This window comes from Stenella coeruleoalba (assembly GCF_951394435.1).
Source record: "Stenella coeruleoalba genome assembly, chromosome: 1".
NCBI classification, from domain to species: Eukaryota; Metazoa; Chordata; class Mammalia; order Artiodactyla; family Delphinidae; genus Stenella; species Stenella coeruleoalba.
In genome coordinates this window covers 25,601,687-25,617,325 of record NC_137169.1, presented here as the reverse complement: position 1 = coordinate 25,617,325, position 15,639 = coordinate 25,601,687, and the positions used below count along the sequence as shown (strand labels likewise).

At 47.1% G+C, this 15,639-nt stretch overlaps 1 protein-coding gene across 2 annotated transcripts in view; it reads left to right on the top strand.

Moving 5' to 3' along the window:
* Positions 1-1,051: 1,051 nt before the first annotated feature.
* The window catches only part of SYNC (syncoilin, intermediate filament protein), a 17,945-nt gene continuing 3,357 nt past the window's right edge, over positions 1,052-15,639 (top strand). Inside the window, exons 1-3 of one of the 2 annotated variants that reach the window (XM_079901325.1) lie at positions 1,052-1,592; positions 6,689-7,832; positions 15,465-15,589. In XM_079901325.1, the coding sequence (XP_079757451.1) occupies positions 1,540-1,592; positions 6,689-7,832; positions 15,465-15,589 (1,322 nt within the window). In that variant the 5' untranslated portion in view covers positions 1,052-1,539. The remainder of the gene's footprint in view (positions 1,593-6,688; positions 7,833-15,464; positions 15,590-15,639) is intronic. The other variant, XM_079901326.1, reaches the window with a different exon arrangement.

The window sequence follows — 15,639 nt, the reverse complement described above, 5'->3', positions numbered from 1 at the left end:
TACAAGGGTATATTTGGCTGCCCTGGGTGTTAATCTCCCACCCCCTTGCACTACACAGAGAGATATAAATATACGCCAAAGGCAGCACACTCAGAAACTTGGATTAAGGACGACATACTCAGGCCCCAGTGACACACAGAAGACACTCCACACAGCTGCTTATGAGCCCTCCCTCCCACACACTTCAGTCCCCAGTCTCCTGTAACTACACAATCACGCACACAACTATACACACGCCCCACAACACAGTCACAACAGCCGGCCACACAGACACTCCACCACCAGCACAATCACCACACACACAATCGCTCCCCCATGATTATACAGTCACATATCCGTGTGGGGTACATCCACACGGACAGGTACTCCACGGTCATCACAGAGTCACACGTTGACACACCATCACACAGCCTCCCCCTCCACAGAGCACACACACAACCACGTGGTGTTCACACAGCTGGCAGTGGGCACACAGATCACAAGGCACAGCCCACAAGCGTTCCGCACGGCCGACCCCCCGCCCCGACCACCCCTTTACTCAAGGCCTCTCTGATTAAACACATCCAGCCCCTCTGCTGGTTACAGTGAACAGCATTCTTCTGCGATTGAGTCAAAGACCTCCCCCAGACAGGGGCTAAGTGGAAAAAAGGCATCAGAAGGGAGAATGCCCGAGGCCCAGGTCTGGGAAGGGGCCTGGCAGCTCCTCGCTTAGGGAGACAGCCTTCAGTGTTGAGTTTGATCCTGACACTGGTGGCCTAAGGACTTGGGGGAGGGGGCACGCCTTGGAGTGGGCAGAAGCAGGGCGGGTGGGGGGTGACAGGTGGAGCAAGCGGAGAGACCCCTGGAAACCTCGCAGCGTGAGGGCGGAAAGCGGTGTTAAATATGGACTGAAACTTAGAGGCTTAAACCCTCCCACGCAGTCCTCCCATCGCCCTTCCCCAGGCTCCGGACTGTCCGCAAACGTACGGGGTGTAGTGTTACCCCCTCCTCCGCCAGCCCTCGGCGACAGCTGCGGGGCACAGCGCTCAGGCGAGGGGGCATCGCAGGGCGCCGGGCGGCGGCTGACACCCCCGAACTCCTGCGGGCGGCGGGCAGGGTGCGGGGTCCCTCGAGGTCCCCAACCCCACACCCTGACCCCCTCCCGGGCCGGTCTGGCGGGGCAAGCGCTCTCCTGAGGCTGCGGAGCCACCTTCCTCCACTGCCCCCCCGCCCCGCCCAAACCCGGACCCTCGGAAGGGAAGGGTGGAGAGAAAGAAGGTTCGGGAAGACCTCAAGGGGATTGGTTTTGGAGACGCCGACCCCCTCCCCATACCTCCCCCCACACCCTCCGCTGGTGGCGGGAGGGGCGGCATCTCCCCGCCCCCGGGCCTAGCGGCCCGCTCCCTCCTCCCGCGGCGGGAGCCTGGGCCAAGTGGGCGCGCCCGGCCCGGGGCCGGCGGGATCCGGTGTCGGCTGCAGCTGGCAGTGCGGCGGACGGGCGCGGGCTGCCCGGGGGGCCAGCTATTAATACCGCGGCCGCCCAGCCCGGGTCGCGCAGCCATGGCCAGCCCGGAGCCCCGGCGCGGCGGGGACGGCGCCGCCGAGGCCGCGAGGTAGGAAAGGACCGTCCCGGGGCCGCGTCGCCGCCCCCTGGGGAAGGGGTGCCGGACGGATCCCCACCCCCCGCGAGCGCCTTTCGCCGGGCGGGGGCGGGGGTCCAGCCTGGGTGGGGCACGGGGCGGAGCCACCCGCGAAGGGAGATCGGGGCGTCTCGTCCCGGCCTGGCATCTCCGGTTGTCTGGGACTTTTTATAATTACCCCTCCCCCTCCCACGGGCGGTGCGAGGATTAACCGCTTCACACTAGCGGGCACCAACCGTGAGATGCCATTCGGCCCCCAGTGGCCAAAGACGCTACCCGTTTTCTTTCGTTGCTCACCCCAAATGCAGCTGGAGATGGAGGCCTCCAGTTGCTGAATTTGCCGTGTGGAAGAGACTTCGCGCAAGGTTGGGCGGCTGCCAGCTTGGAGTTGAGAGTGTTCAAGCAGCTGGTTCTCTCTGGTCTGGGGCTTGGGGTGGTGTTAGACGGGGCGGGGTTGGGGGGAGAATCTACTGTCCCAGACCAGCAAGAGGGCCTTGGTTGGCAGGGGCCCTGGAGGGGAGGCCCTCTCCAACATTCAACGGTCAGCTCCACCACTGGTTAGCGGGGAAGGGACCTGTGGCTGAAGGATTTGGGGCGAGTAGGGAGCATTTCTGCTCCAGGTCAGCCTGTAGCCCTGGACTTCCTCTTGTACCAAGAGGTAGAGGTGCAAACACACACATACCTGACACCCCTCCCCTGTCACCAAGGGCACAAAGCTGAGCCTTGTTTTACATGTGCACTCACCTGTACACACATAGGGGTACACACAGAGTCACACACCAACTCATGCCTGCACAGTATCACAAACACTCCCAGTCACATCCCTGATGGGTTGGGAGCTGATGGAATCCTCTAGGGACAGGGACAAAGTGGCAGAGAGGGAGGCTGCTTGGAGCCCAAGGAAACCTGAGGTCAGGGGCCTCAGTTAAGCTGGCCCCTTTGCCCCTAGGCCTCCCATAATCTACTTTTCCCCAGCTCCTTAGAGAGAGACAGCAGTGTGAGGACAGCACCTAGCAGAGGCCTGGCACTGTGGATGGGGTGACTGAGTGGTGTGTGGTAACAGCACTGCCTGGAAGTCAGGAGACCTGGAATCTACTTCCAGCTTTGCCACTCGACCTTGGGCAAGTTTCCTCCCTGGAGCTCAGTTGGTTGCTGCCTGCCTACCTTCTACAGAGCCCCACCCTGGGATATAGAGAGAATAACTGTACTTGTTGTTAGGAAATGGACCATCAGGGGAGACAGATACATGCTCTTCTGTAACACAAAGCACTTAGTTCAAAGATGAGCTGCCTACAAAGTGCCTTGAGAACACAAGAATGGGAGTTGTCTGGGAAATGCTTAACAGAGGAGGTGGAGTTTGAGCAGGCTTTGAAGGATGAGTAGAAATTTGTTAGGTAAATAGATATAAATATATTTTGAATGCTAGGGCCAAGCTCTGTACCTGCCGTAGTTGTTTTACCTCTTTCAGATCTTATGCCTGTTCTAAGACGAGAGTGGTAAAAAGGAGCTCCGGCTCTGGAGCCAGACTGCCGGCCTTCGCCAGGCTCCACCACGTACGAGTTGTAGAACTTTGAGTGAGTTCTTTACTCTGTGCTTTGGTTTCCTAATCTATAAAGTGGGGATAATGGATGAGCATCAGATAAATGAGTATTTATGGGAAACGCTTAGAATACTTCCTTGAACACAATTACGTTATTCCAGGGTGGAGTACTCAGCTGGAGCATGATGTGAGGGCCGTCTGCTGGCAAAGCAGGGACTCTGTTGAGGATCCGGGTGGGTCTGGCTAGCTGAGCAGGTGCATCCTTCCTGGCATTAGGAACTCTACTTTTCCAGGTAGTGTAGGACTGTTCTCTAGTCAGGTGGTATACAATGAACTGTATTTTCTCAGCTGGACCCTTTAGACATTGTGGGGTAGGAGTAGGAGGTAGAAAAGTTAACGCATGTTACGGGTTGTCAAGCATTGGGTGGGCTATGGGTAGTAATGTGAGATGAGGCTGAAGAGGTATGTTGAGGTCACATTTTTAAGGGCCTTAAATCTATGCTAAGCAGTTGGCTATATATGGTGAAGAGGAGCAAGATAGTTTGCTTTATATTATAGCAAGCTGCAGCACTGTCAAGAACAGACTGGGATGAGAAGGAAGAAGGCTTATGGGAAGGCTGGTACGAAAGTGCGGGTGAGGGATGATGACTTGGACGAGGGTCCTGGCAATGGGGTGAAGAGGGAGATAGAGACTGGAGACTTTCTGAGATAGAAACGTCAGTTCTTAGTGAGTTGGCTGTTTAAAGACCACTTGTCTATCAACAGAGGGATGGATAAAGAAGATGTGGTACATATATATAATGGAATATTACTCAGCCGTAAAAAAGAATGAAATAATGCCATTTGCAGCAAAATGGATGGACCTAGAGACTGTCATACTGAGTGAAGTTAAGTCAGACAGAGAAAGACAAATATCATATAATATCACGTATATGTGGAATCTAAAAAAAAAAAAAAAGGTACAGGGACTTCCCTGGTGGTCCAGTGGGTAAGACTCCACGCTCCCAATACAGGGGACCTGGGTTTGATCCCTGGTCAGGGAACTAGATCCCACATGCATGCTGCAACTAAGAAATCTGCATGCCACAACTAAAGATCCCACATTGCTGCAGCTAAGACCCAGCACAGCCAAAATAAATAATAAGAAGAAAGAAATAAATATTTTAAAAAATGGTACAAATGAACTTATTTACAAAACAGAAATAGAGTCACAGATGTAAAACACAAACTTATGGTTACCAGGGGGGAAAGGGGAGGAAGAGATAAATTGGGAGATTGGGATTGACATATACACAGTACTATATATACAATAGATAACTAGTAAGGACTTACTGCACAGCACAGGGAACTCTACTCAATACTCTGTAATGACCTATATGGGAAAAGAATCTAGAAGATTAGAGTGGATACATGTATATGTATAACTGATTCACTTTGCTGTACAGCAGAAACTAACACAACATTGTAAATCAACTGTACTCCAATTAAAAAACAAAAAAAAGACTGCTTGTCTCATCAGCCTGGTGTATGGTGATATATTTCTCTGAGCTGGAAAATACAGGTGTAACAAGCTCAGGGAGAAGGATAATTTGGTGGAAGTTGAGTTTGAGGTGCCAAGTAACATCAGATGAAGATATCTAAAAAAGCACTCCAGGGCTTCCCTGGTGGCACAGTGGTTAAGAATCTGCCTGCCAATGCAGGGGACACGGGTTTGAGCCCTGGTCCGGGAAGATCCCACATGCCGCGGAGCAACTAAGCCTGTGCGCCACAACTACTGAGCCTGTGCTCTAGAGCCTGCGAGCCACAACTACTGAAGGCTGCACACCTAGAGCCCGTGCTCCGCAACAAGAGAAGCCACCGCAATGAGAAGCCCATGTACCGCAGCGAAGAGTAGCCCACACTCGCCGCAACTAGAGAAAGCCCGCGCCCAGCAACAAAGACCCAACTCAGCCAAAAATAAATAAATACATGCATTTATACAAAACAAAAAAAGCACTCCATCTCTGGTAAAGTGAAGTGAATGGACTAGGTGACTGTTGAGTTGTCATTAAGTTTTAGGTTTTGGTGCAGGTGCTGGGGTTGAATGAGGCCAGTGATGTTTGGGGCCTGGTGAAGACACACTTTTGTGGTTTCCAGAGGGCCATCAGGAGATACAAAAGGGAAGCCAGGGATTCCTGGGGTGTAGAGAGGAGGACTGAGAAGACGATTTAGAATAAAAGTAGTCTTTATTAGGAACTTGGAGCTGAGAAATAGAGCTGAAAACCTGGACACAAGTAAGCCTTTTCAAGACAAATCAAATTCTTTGTTTGATATGTGAGGCTTTTCATTTATACTTTATATCTTAAAAAAGAAAAGTTTATTGAAAGCTACACTCAAATTTAGTCTGTTTTGTAAGTGGTGCACTCTGAGTATCTGAGTTTCCTTGAGCAAATTACTTAATCTCTTTGACCTCCATTTCCTGATCTGTAAAATGGGAATAATAAATGTAACCACCTCATAGAATTGTTTTGAGGATTAAATGAATCGATATATGTAAAACATTTAGAACAGGGCCTGGTATATATAAGACCTTTAAAAGTATAATTTATTATTATTTCCATGGTATTTTATATTTTCAAAGAATTGCTCAGAGATCCAAGGCAGGTAAGATGCATTTGAAACAGGAAAGACCAAAGCCACTTGAGGGCCAAAGCAGCAGGAGAGCATTCCTCCACAGGAACTGAGTAAGCTAGCAGGCAATGGGCAGCTGGGTTAAGGGGCTCATCTGTTAGAATCACAGAATCTGAATTCAAGAGCATTGACAGGCTAGAAGGATGGGCCAATTCCAACAAGATGAAGTTTTATAGGAACAAGAGATGTGGTTTAAAAGCACTTGGTGTGAAAAAGTCTTCAGGATTTTAGTCAAACTCAGCATTTATCCAGAATATGATGGAGCTGCCCTATATGCTAAGGGTGTCTTGACTGCAACAATAGGAGTATAGTGTCCAGAGAATCACTGCTCAGAGTACACCTGGGTATTGCTTCCTATACCCATCCCCAAGGGATAGCGAGCCTGTCAACTTGGAGCCTGTCAGAAAGAAGTGACCCAAATGAGGTGGGTACTGGAAACCTTGGCATGCATGGAATAATTGAAGGATAAATCAGTTCTCTTTAAGTGTTCAAAGAACTTACATGGAAGAGAAATTAGATTTGTCTGATTCTAGAAAGAAGAATCAAACCCAGGGAAAAATTGCAGGGAAGGTTTTACCTCAACACTAGAATTTTCTTATGACGGTGGAACATATAGTAGCTCAGGTGTGAGTTTCCAGTCCTTGAAGGTATGTAAGCAGAGACTCGACACTGACATCATGGGGATGGTGTCAGATCTAAGCAATGGGCTGTGTCGGGGTGGATCAATGGAGGGAAGGGGCAGACATGTGCTCTCTGAGATGTGAGAATTTGATATAAATTAGGCCTGTGTCCTACTGGCTCCAGTCACAAACCATCCCAGGACTGTGGCTGCCCTCTCACCTTGTCATTTCTCTTGCAGGAACACAAGAGCAGAGGCCACTTCTCTGCAAGAGGAGAACTCTGAATCCCCGTATGAGGTGGGGACCTGGAACCCAGAAGTTACTCTGTCTTTGGAAGGGACCTTGAACTTAGAGGATATTCTCTACCCGGGGGACACAGGTGACTTTGATGTGGCTATGTGTGTGGAAGAGACCGAGAAGCCTGAGGAGACGCTGCATATTGAGGAGACCAGGACGCCTGATGAGGCCCTGTATGTGGAGGAGCCAGGAAAGCCAGAGGAGATGCTATATGTGGAAGAGCCCGTGAAGCCGGGGAAGACTACAAGCCCAGAGCAGATGGTTTATGGGGGAAAGACTGTCCCGAGCGAGGAGAAACCTAACCCCGAGGAGAGCCTCAGAGCTGGGCCAAGTCCCAGCACAGAGGGGAACCTGAGCACAGAGGACCTGGAATTGCTGGAGGGGCGTTTCCAGCAGTGTGTCCAAGCCGTGGCCCAGCTGGAAGAGGAGAGGGATCAGCTCATCCATGAGCTTGTGTTGCTCCGGGAACCAGCCCTGCAGGAGGTGCAACGGGTCCACCACGACATCCTGGCTGCCTACAAACTGCACGCCCAGGCAGAGCTGGAGAGGGATGGGCTGAGGGAGGAGATCCGACTGGTCAAGCAGAAGCTGTTCAAGGTGACGAAGGAATGTGTGTCCTACCAATATCAGCTGGAGTGCCGCCGGCAGGACGTGGCCCAGTTTGCCGAGTTCCGGGAAGTGCTGACCGCCCAGGCAGCCCAGCTCTCGGAGGAATTAGCCCAGCTTCGGGATGCCTATCAGAAGCAAAAGGAGCAGTTACGGCAACAACTAGAAGCACCTCCAAGCCAGAGGGATGGGCACTTTCTCCAGGAGAGCCGGCAGCTCTCTGCCCAGTTCGAGAACCTCATGGCGGAGAGCCGCCAGGGCCTGGAGCAGGAGTATGAGCCTCAGCTGCTGCGGCTCCTAGAGAAGAAAGAAGCTGCGGCCAGAGCTCTGCAGAAAACCCAGGCCGAGATCCAGGAGATGAAGGAGGCTCTGCGACCCCTGCAAGCAGAGGCCCTTCAGCTCCAGCTGCAAAACAGGAATCTGGAGGACCAGACCACCCTTGTGAGGCAAAAACGAGACGAGGATGTGCAGCAGTACAGGGTAGGCCCACTTGGCATGAAAGGAAGTACAGTCTTTTAGCCTGGGGAGGAAAAGGGGATCGGGGCCAAATGTCTTTGGGCTGAAGGATACTAGCATATGTAGGAAGAACAATTTGTTCCTTGGGCCATTCACTCACTTCTTTATGCCATTTTGCATTTCATTCATTCAGGCCTGTGCTAGGGCTGAAAGTTATCTTGCACTCTTAATTTACACAGCACTTTTACACCAATTATCTCACTTGATCTTCATTAATCCTCCAAGTCAACTATTATCATTTTTCATAGATGAGGAAACTGAGGCCCAGTGAGTTGGAGTAATTTGAACTCTAGTCTGACCACCCCCAAATATTTCAGTGCTCTTTCCACAGCACAAGTTTCCAATTCTAAGTGAATCACACTTGGGTTTATATAGAGCAGGAGGGAATGAGGCTAGGTAGTATTCATTCTCTCCCCTCTCCCATATTCACCCTCAAGCCCCACCTATCTGATCTCTGCCTTGAAGTTTTTCCAGTCTTAAAAAACTGGGATGAAATCTATAAATCTCAATTCCTCGTTTTCCTTTTTTGTGCATTTGTCACCATTTCACTTGTATTCAAGCTATTTCTGATCGTGAGCCAGTTCTAATCCCTTTTAGAACAGAGTGGGAGATGAACACTAAGTGCATAAACAAGTCTCTCTCCCCCACAGACTGTGAGCTTTCGGAAGGTAGGGAGTATGTTTTACTTATCTCTGCCACCAGGCTCAGAGTATGCATCAGTTAAGCGCTGACTTAAGAGCTGCTGGGTACCATGAGAAGACCACAGTGTGGTGCTTTTCAGAGCAGTACTTTTTTTTGGAACCCCCCTTTTTTGGATGAACTTAATCTCATGCCCTGCCAGAGATTTTGACGTATCCTTAAGGGAACATGTCCTCTGTTGAAAATGGCTGCATTTACTTCACTGAAGATTTTATCAAGCTTTCTGTAGTTGTATTATGAAAACGGTGGGGTTTTTTTGGTCATAATATTGAACGTTTTCAAACTATACATATATGCACTCCCCTCACTCACCCAACACTGCCCGCCGCCTTCACTGCACTGCTTTTTTACTGGGTCACAATCTAGTGAAAGGGCACTAATTATCCTTGCATAAATAAATACTAACCTTAACAGCTTACACTCAATCAAATGTTACATTAACAATTGTAACCCAGGGTAGGAAGTAACGTGATTTAAGAGAGGTACAAATAAGAATGCTATGGGATAATAGTCATGGATTAAATCAGAGAACCCATAACGGAAGACAATGTTATTTGAACTAAGTGTTGAAGTATAGGTAAGATCTAGAGCAGTGCTGTCCAACAGAAATATAATGCAAGCCACATATATAATTTGAAATTTTCTAATAACCACATAAAAAAAGAAATAGGTGAAGGTAATTTTAATATATTTTATTTAATCTAATAGATCTAAAATATAATTTGTAACTTGGCTGCATGTGAAAGGTGAAAAACTGAGAGGTGAGTTGAACCTGTAAAGGTAAATCGGGGCAGATCACATTGGATTTTGAAATCCAAACTAGGGAGTTTGGACTTTATTCAGTGGTCAGTTGCATCCATAAAGGTTTTTTTATTTTTAAGAGCTTCTTTTTATTTTATTATTTATTCATTAAAATTTATTTTTGGCTGTGTTGGGTCTTCATTGCTGTGCGTGGGCTTTCTCTAGTTGTGTTGAGCAGGGGCTACTCTTTGTTGCGGTGTGCAGGCTTTTCATTGTGGTGGCTTCTCTTGTTGCAGAGCGTGGGCTCTAGGCACGCAAGCTTCAGTAGTTGTGGCACACAGGCTCAGTAGTTGTGGCACAAGGGCTTAGTTGATCCGCCGCATGTGGGATCTTCCCGGACCAGGGCTTGAACCCGTGTCCCCTGCATTGGCAGGCGGATTCTTAACCACTGCGCCACCAGGGAAGCCCCCATAAAGGTATTTAATCAAGGGATTAACATGATCGTTGCTCTCCTTTTAGAAACAGTATTGGTGGCAGTGTGTAAAATGGGCTAGAGACCCAAAGGCAAGGAGACTAATTAGGAAGCTACTATTGGTAAAAGGAAACAATGGTAGCAGGAATAAAAGGAAGGGGAAGGATACAAGAACAAATGTAGAATAAACTTGGCTACAGAATGAGTGGGGCAGAGAGGTGAGAAGTCAAAGAGGATGCTTAGATTTCAGGCAAGACTAACTAGGATGGTGGTGCTCTAAGTAAGGAATCCTCAGGATTAGAATTTTCTGACATAGTGCTAGAGTTGTAGAACTTTTTCCCCAGTGATTTTCGTCACTGTACTGGATTTGTTTCAGATTTGATGATCTGTGCACCTTTCCAAAGATCATTCTATAGAAAACAATCTTGATGGGTGTCTCCTATCGCCATACCATAATTAAAGTAGGAATAAAGGTATGAAAGAGCTAATTCTTCTCTCTTTTCTTTTTTAAAAATTTATTTATTTTAGGCCGCGTTGGGTCTTCGTTGCTGTGCGCGGGCTTCCTCTAGTTGCGGCGAGCACAGGCTACTCTTCGTAGCAGTGCGCGGACTTCTCACTGCAGTGGCTTCTCTTGTTGTGGAGCACACACACGTGGGCTTCAGTAGTTGTGGCTCGCGGGCTCTAGGGCGCAGGCTCAGTAGTTGTGGCGCACAGGCTTAGTTGCTCTGCGGCATGTGGGACCTTCCCGGACCAGGGCTCAAACCCGTATCTCCTGCATTGGCAGGCGGATTCTTAACCACTGCGCCACCAGGGAAGTCCCAATTCTTCTTTCTGAAATGGCTTCTTCCTAAACTGTTTGCCAAAGGCCATGTATGGCATCTGATTACTTTTCAAGGGTACGCTTCACTCTTATGACTATAAACTTTGCCTCTTTCATCACCATCATCCATTCATTTGACAAGTATCTTCTAAGTGCCTATTTTCTATGGGCCAGGCAATGAGCTATGTGCTGGCAAGGGATGAGACGCTGTGGTGTAGGGTGGAGGTGGGGGGCAGCCCCTGTCCTCAAAAAGTTGATAGTCCAATTAAAATATAATAATAATAATAAATAAAATGAACAAAAAATACAAAAAATAAAAATTAAACAGAAAAAGAAAAGAAGAAATAAAAGTTTATAGTCCAGGAAGGATGCAAGATAAAATTTCATAAAATCTAATACACTTGATTGTAAGATGCATCCTGATCAAAGTAAGATGTTAAAGTGTGAGTTTTAGAATCAATGAAATAATTAATATGCTTCAGTGTGATAGACAATGTAATAGTTGTAGGAATAAAGCATTGTACTGAAGCAGGTATAATTACACCTGGGGAGAAAAGGGGGAAATTTCATTAGAGGATTAACAATAGCTAGCATGTACGTGAAGTTCTTTACATGTAATAATTCATTTAATTCTTACATCTGAGATAGGTATAACTGCTGTCACCATTTGAAAAACAAGAAAACAGGTGAGTCAGAGAAGTCATCTGTCCAGGGTTACACAGCTAGGAAGTGATGAAGGAAGGATGTAACCCTGTGCCATCTAGTTCAAGTCCACACTCAACTACTACAGGGTGTTTGAGCTGAGCCTTAAAGAATGAATTCACTGTGTAGACAAGGGAAGGGTATTCTAGGCAGAGGGAACAGCTTATACAAAAGCATGAAAACACAGACGTTGTTATGGGAAGTGAGAAGCTCAGTGTGGCTGGAACATAAGGAATGTGAGAAATAGAGAGATGAGGCTGGAGAGGTAGATTGGGACCAGATTGCAAAGGGCTTTATGTATTCTTTTTTTTTGCGGTACGCGGGCCTCTCACTGTTGTGGCCTCTCCCGTTGCGGAGCACAGGCTCCGGACGCGCAGGCTCAGCGGCCATGGCTCACAGGCCCAGCCGCTCCGCGGCATGTGGGATTTTCCTGGACCGGGGCACGAACCCATGTCCCCTGCATTGGCAGGCCGACTCTCAACCACTGCGCCACCAGGGAAGCCCGGCTTTATGTATTCTTTAGGTCAGTGGTTTTCCTAAAAAGGTTTTCTTCAAAGCCACAGACCCTTTCCCCAAAACAATTTTATATGGAATGCCAACATGTAAAACAAGTAAAAGTAGAGCTACTTTCTAACTAAAGAGTGACAAGGTCACTCCAGCATGGCCTCCTCCTGTGGTTTCCTGGAAAACAGTTTGAAGACCATTTAAGAGCCTATCTATTATCTATCTATCTATTATCTATCTTTCATCTATTTATCTATCATCTATCTACCTATCACCTATCATTTGTCTACCTATCATCTATCAATCTATCTATCATCTATCTTTCATCTATCATCTATCTTTCATCTATCATCTACCTATCATCTATTATCTATCATCTATCTTTCATCTATCATCTATCTATTATCTATCATCTATCAATCATCTATCATCTATGTCTACTTTTGTATCTATCTATATGAAGGCAATAAAGCAATTAAGAGTATGAGCTGTAAGTCAGTGGCAAATCCTGGCTCTACCACTTACTAACTGGGAAACTTTGGACAAATGACTTAACCTCTGTGGTTCAGCTTCCTCACATGTAAAATGGGATTAATAGGGCTGTTGCAAGGAATGAACTAGTTAATATCTGTAAAGTGCTGCTAATGGTGCCTGCCACGTAGTTACGTACTCTAAGTGGCAGTGTGGAGGGTAGATTGAAAGAGCCTGGAAACACCACTTAGAGGAGAGATGTGAAGTTAAATGGGTAGCATTTGGTGACTGGTTGCAGTGGGCAGGGTGAGGAATTTGCTGAGAATGATCTCAAAGTTTTTAGCTTGAAATTGGTAGACTTCTAATGCCAAAAGATGGAATATGCTTACTATCTGCATGCTTCACCTCAATAAGCATTATGTGTAGGGTGCCGGACATACTAAGAACCAGGAACCTACAATCTGGTTGGGAGTTAGACATGAATAAAAAAAAAATTCAATATAAGGGAACAGATGCTATCTAGGTGACAGAAATGGCAGGAGTAAAGGCACAGAAATCTGACTTGGTCAGACTAGAGCAGCACTCTCCAACAGAAGTATCATGCAAGCCACAGATGTCATTTAAAAATTTCTAGGGGAACTTCCCTAGCGGTCCAGTGGTTAAGCCTCTGCGTTTCCAATGCAGGGGGCGTGGGTTCAATCTCTGGCTGAGGAACTAAGATCCCACACGCCACACAGCGTGGCCAAAAAAAGAAAAAAAATTCTAGTAGCCACATTAAAAAAAAATTAAGAAACAGGTGAAAATAATACATTTAACCCAGCATAGCAAAAATATTACCACTATAATATGTAATCAACATTAAAATTTGATATATATATATATACACACACACATATATATATATATTTGGTGTCAAGTCTTAGAAATCTGCTATGTATCTTACACTCACAGCACATCGCCGTTCAGACTAGCCATATTTCAAGTACTCAATAGCCACATGTGGCTAGTGACTTCCATACTGGACAGTGCAGACTACAGGAATAATGGAGGTTCTAGTTAGAAGTAAGGGTCCAACTAGCAGGAGTCTGAATGCCAGACTAAAGAAAATGGAAAGCCTATGAAAGATTGAGATGATAAAGCAGGTTTGTTTTGTTTTGTTGTTTTAGTTTTTTTTTTGGTCACGCCATGCGGCATGTGGGATCTTAGCTCCCCAACCAGGGATCGAACCCGTGCCCCCTGCAGTGGAAGCATGGAGTCTTAACCCCTGGACCGCCAGGGAAGTCCCAATAAAGCAGTTTTTAAAGTTAACCCAGTGGTGCTACACAGGATTAAGAATGGAGATTGTCCTTAATTTCTGTCACTGTACAATACTTCCTTCATTCTGTGACAGTTTCTCCTTGTCAAGAGCTTATCAGTGATGGTGCAGACAGCCTTCACAAGCAGGTCTTTTGTATATCCAGCAAACAACAGGTTTGCTAGATGGTGAGGCTTGGGAAACTGGGGCACAGAGGTATGCAGATGCTTTTCTTTAGATAACATGCTCTTAGATCGTAAGGCTACATCTCTGTGTGGTATCAAAGCATGGCTAGGCACTAAAAAAAAGACCTTTGACAATGTTGATGAAAGTTGAGATTCAGCCAGAGTATCAAAACACTGCAGATTGACAGGCCACAAGTATATTAAGGGTGACTCAGTGAACAAATTATTTAGATCCTTCTAATGACAGTATGCACCTAAACCGGATTCCTATTGTATTATTCTTCAAAATCTGAGGTAAAGTCATTGCTCCTTAAAGATGTGCCTTCCAATTTCAACGCTCTCTTCCCTTCCCAGCTACCCCATGGATCCTGAGGATCCATGTCAGCTAGCAACCAAGGCACAGACTGATTTGCTGACATCTTCATTCGTCAGGCATTAATCCTAGGCAGACACAATTTACAGAATGCATCCCGCCTGGTTTTGGCAGAATGGGAAATAGTTATCTGAAGACCCCTGAGGGCCTCCAGGGCATAGCGCCTTCATCTTCCAACTTTAGAACGAATTGTCCTGATGTAATAAGCAAAGGATATAGGAAATTAACAACTCTGATACCCTCACTAATAAAGCATCTACCTGCATGCCATGTTGTGGCAAGTACTAAGTAAAGATATCTCTGACTTCAAGGAGATTCAAATATAATATTCAAGAATAATTGCTTAGGGCTTCCCTGGTGGCGCAGTGGTTGAGTCCGCCTGCCGATGCAGGGGACGCTGGTTCGTGCCCCGGTTCGGGAAGATCCCACAGGCCACGGAGTGGCTGGGCCCGTGAGCCATGGCCGCTGAGCCTGTGCATCTGGAGCCTGTGCTCTGCAATGGGAGAGGCCGCAACAGTGAGAAGCCCGCGTACCGCAAAAAAAATAAATAAATGTAGTGATTTAAAAAAAAAAAAAAGAATAATTGCTTACACAAAGACTTGGTTTCTTTCAACTTAAATTGCTGAAGTTGTTGGGCATTATAAAGACTACTGATTATTAACGGAAACAAACTTGTACATAGAGCAAGGGGTCTATAAAATTCTTAGTTCACCACTAGATAATCAAAATCCTCCCCGACACTTTTTTAACTTATTTTTGGCTGCGTTGGGTCTTCGTTGCTGACTTCGTTGCTGGCTTTCTCTAGTTGCAGAGAGTGGGGGCTACTCTTCATTGCGGTGTGCAGGCTTATTGTGGTGGCTTCTCTTGTTGCGGAGCACGGGCTCTAGGTGCACAGGCTCAGTAGTTGTGGCACACGGGCTCAGTAGTTGTGGCTCACGGGCTCTAGAGTGCAGGCTCAGTAGTTGTGGCGCACAGGCTTAGTTGCTCCGTGGCAAGTGGGATCTTCCCGGACCAGGGCAGGCATATTCTCAACCACTGCGCCTCCAGGGAAGCCCCTGACACTTCTTAAAATTGGGAAACAAAAAAGTCCCTCTGAAAATCTGTCCACCCTTTGCAGGATTTTAAGATGTAAGCTGTGGTTAACAGACAAGACTCCTTTCAGAACAGTATCACTGTCAAAAACAGTATCACTGTCAAAACACAAATTCTCTGAATCTATTTCTCAACCTCAATACTGCTATGGAGATTAAACAATGTGTAAGGAAATATACTATTACGGACAATGTCAGGTTTTTGTTGTTTGGTGCATTAGAAATGTTCTTGGTCCTCACGCAGGAACAGCTGGAGGAAATGGAAGAACAACAGAGGCAGCTAAGAAGCGGGGTGCAACTCCAGCAACAGAAGAACAAAGAGATGGAGCAGCTAAAGATCAGCCTTGCTGAAGAGCTCGCAACATACAAGTCAGTTTTTGCTGCTACCCAAATCTCAACTAACAAAGGCTGAGGGAATG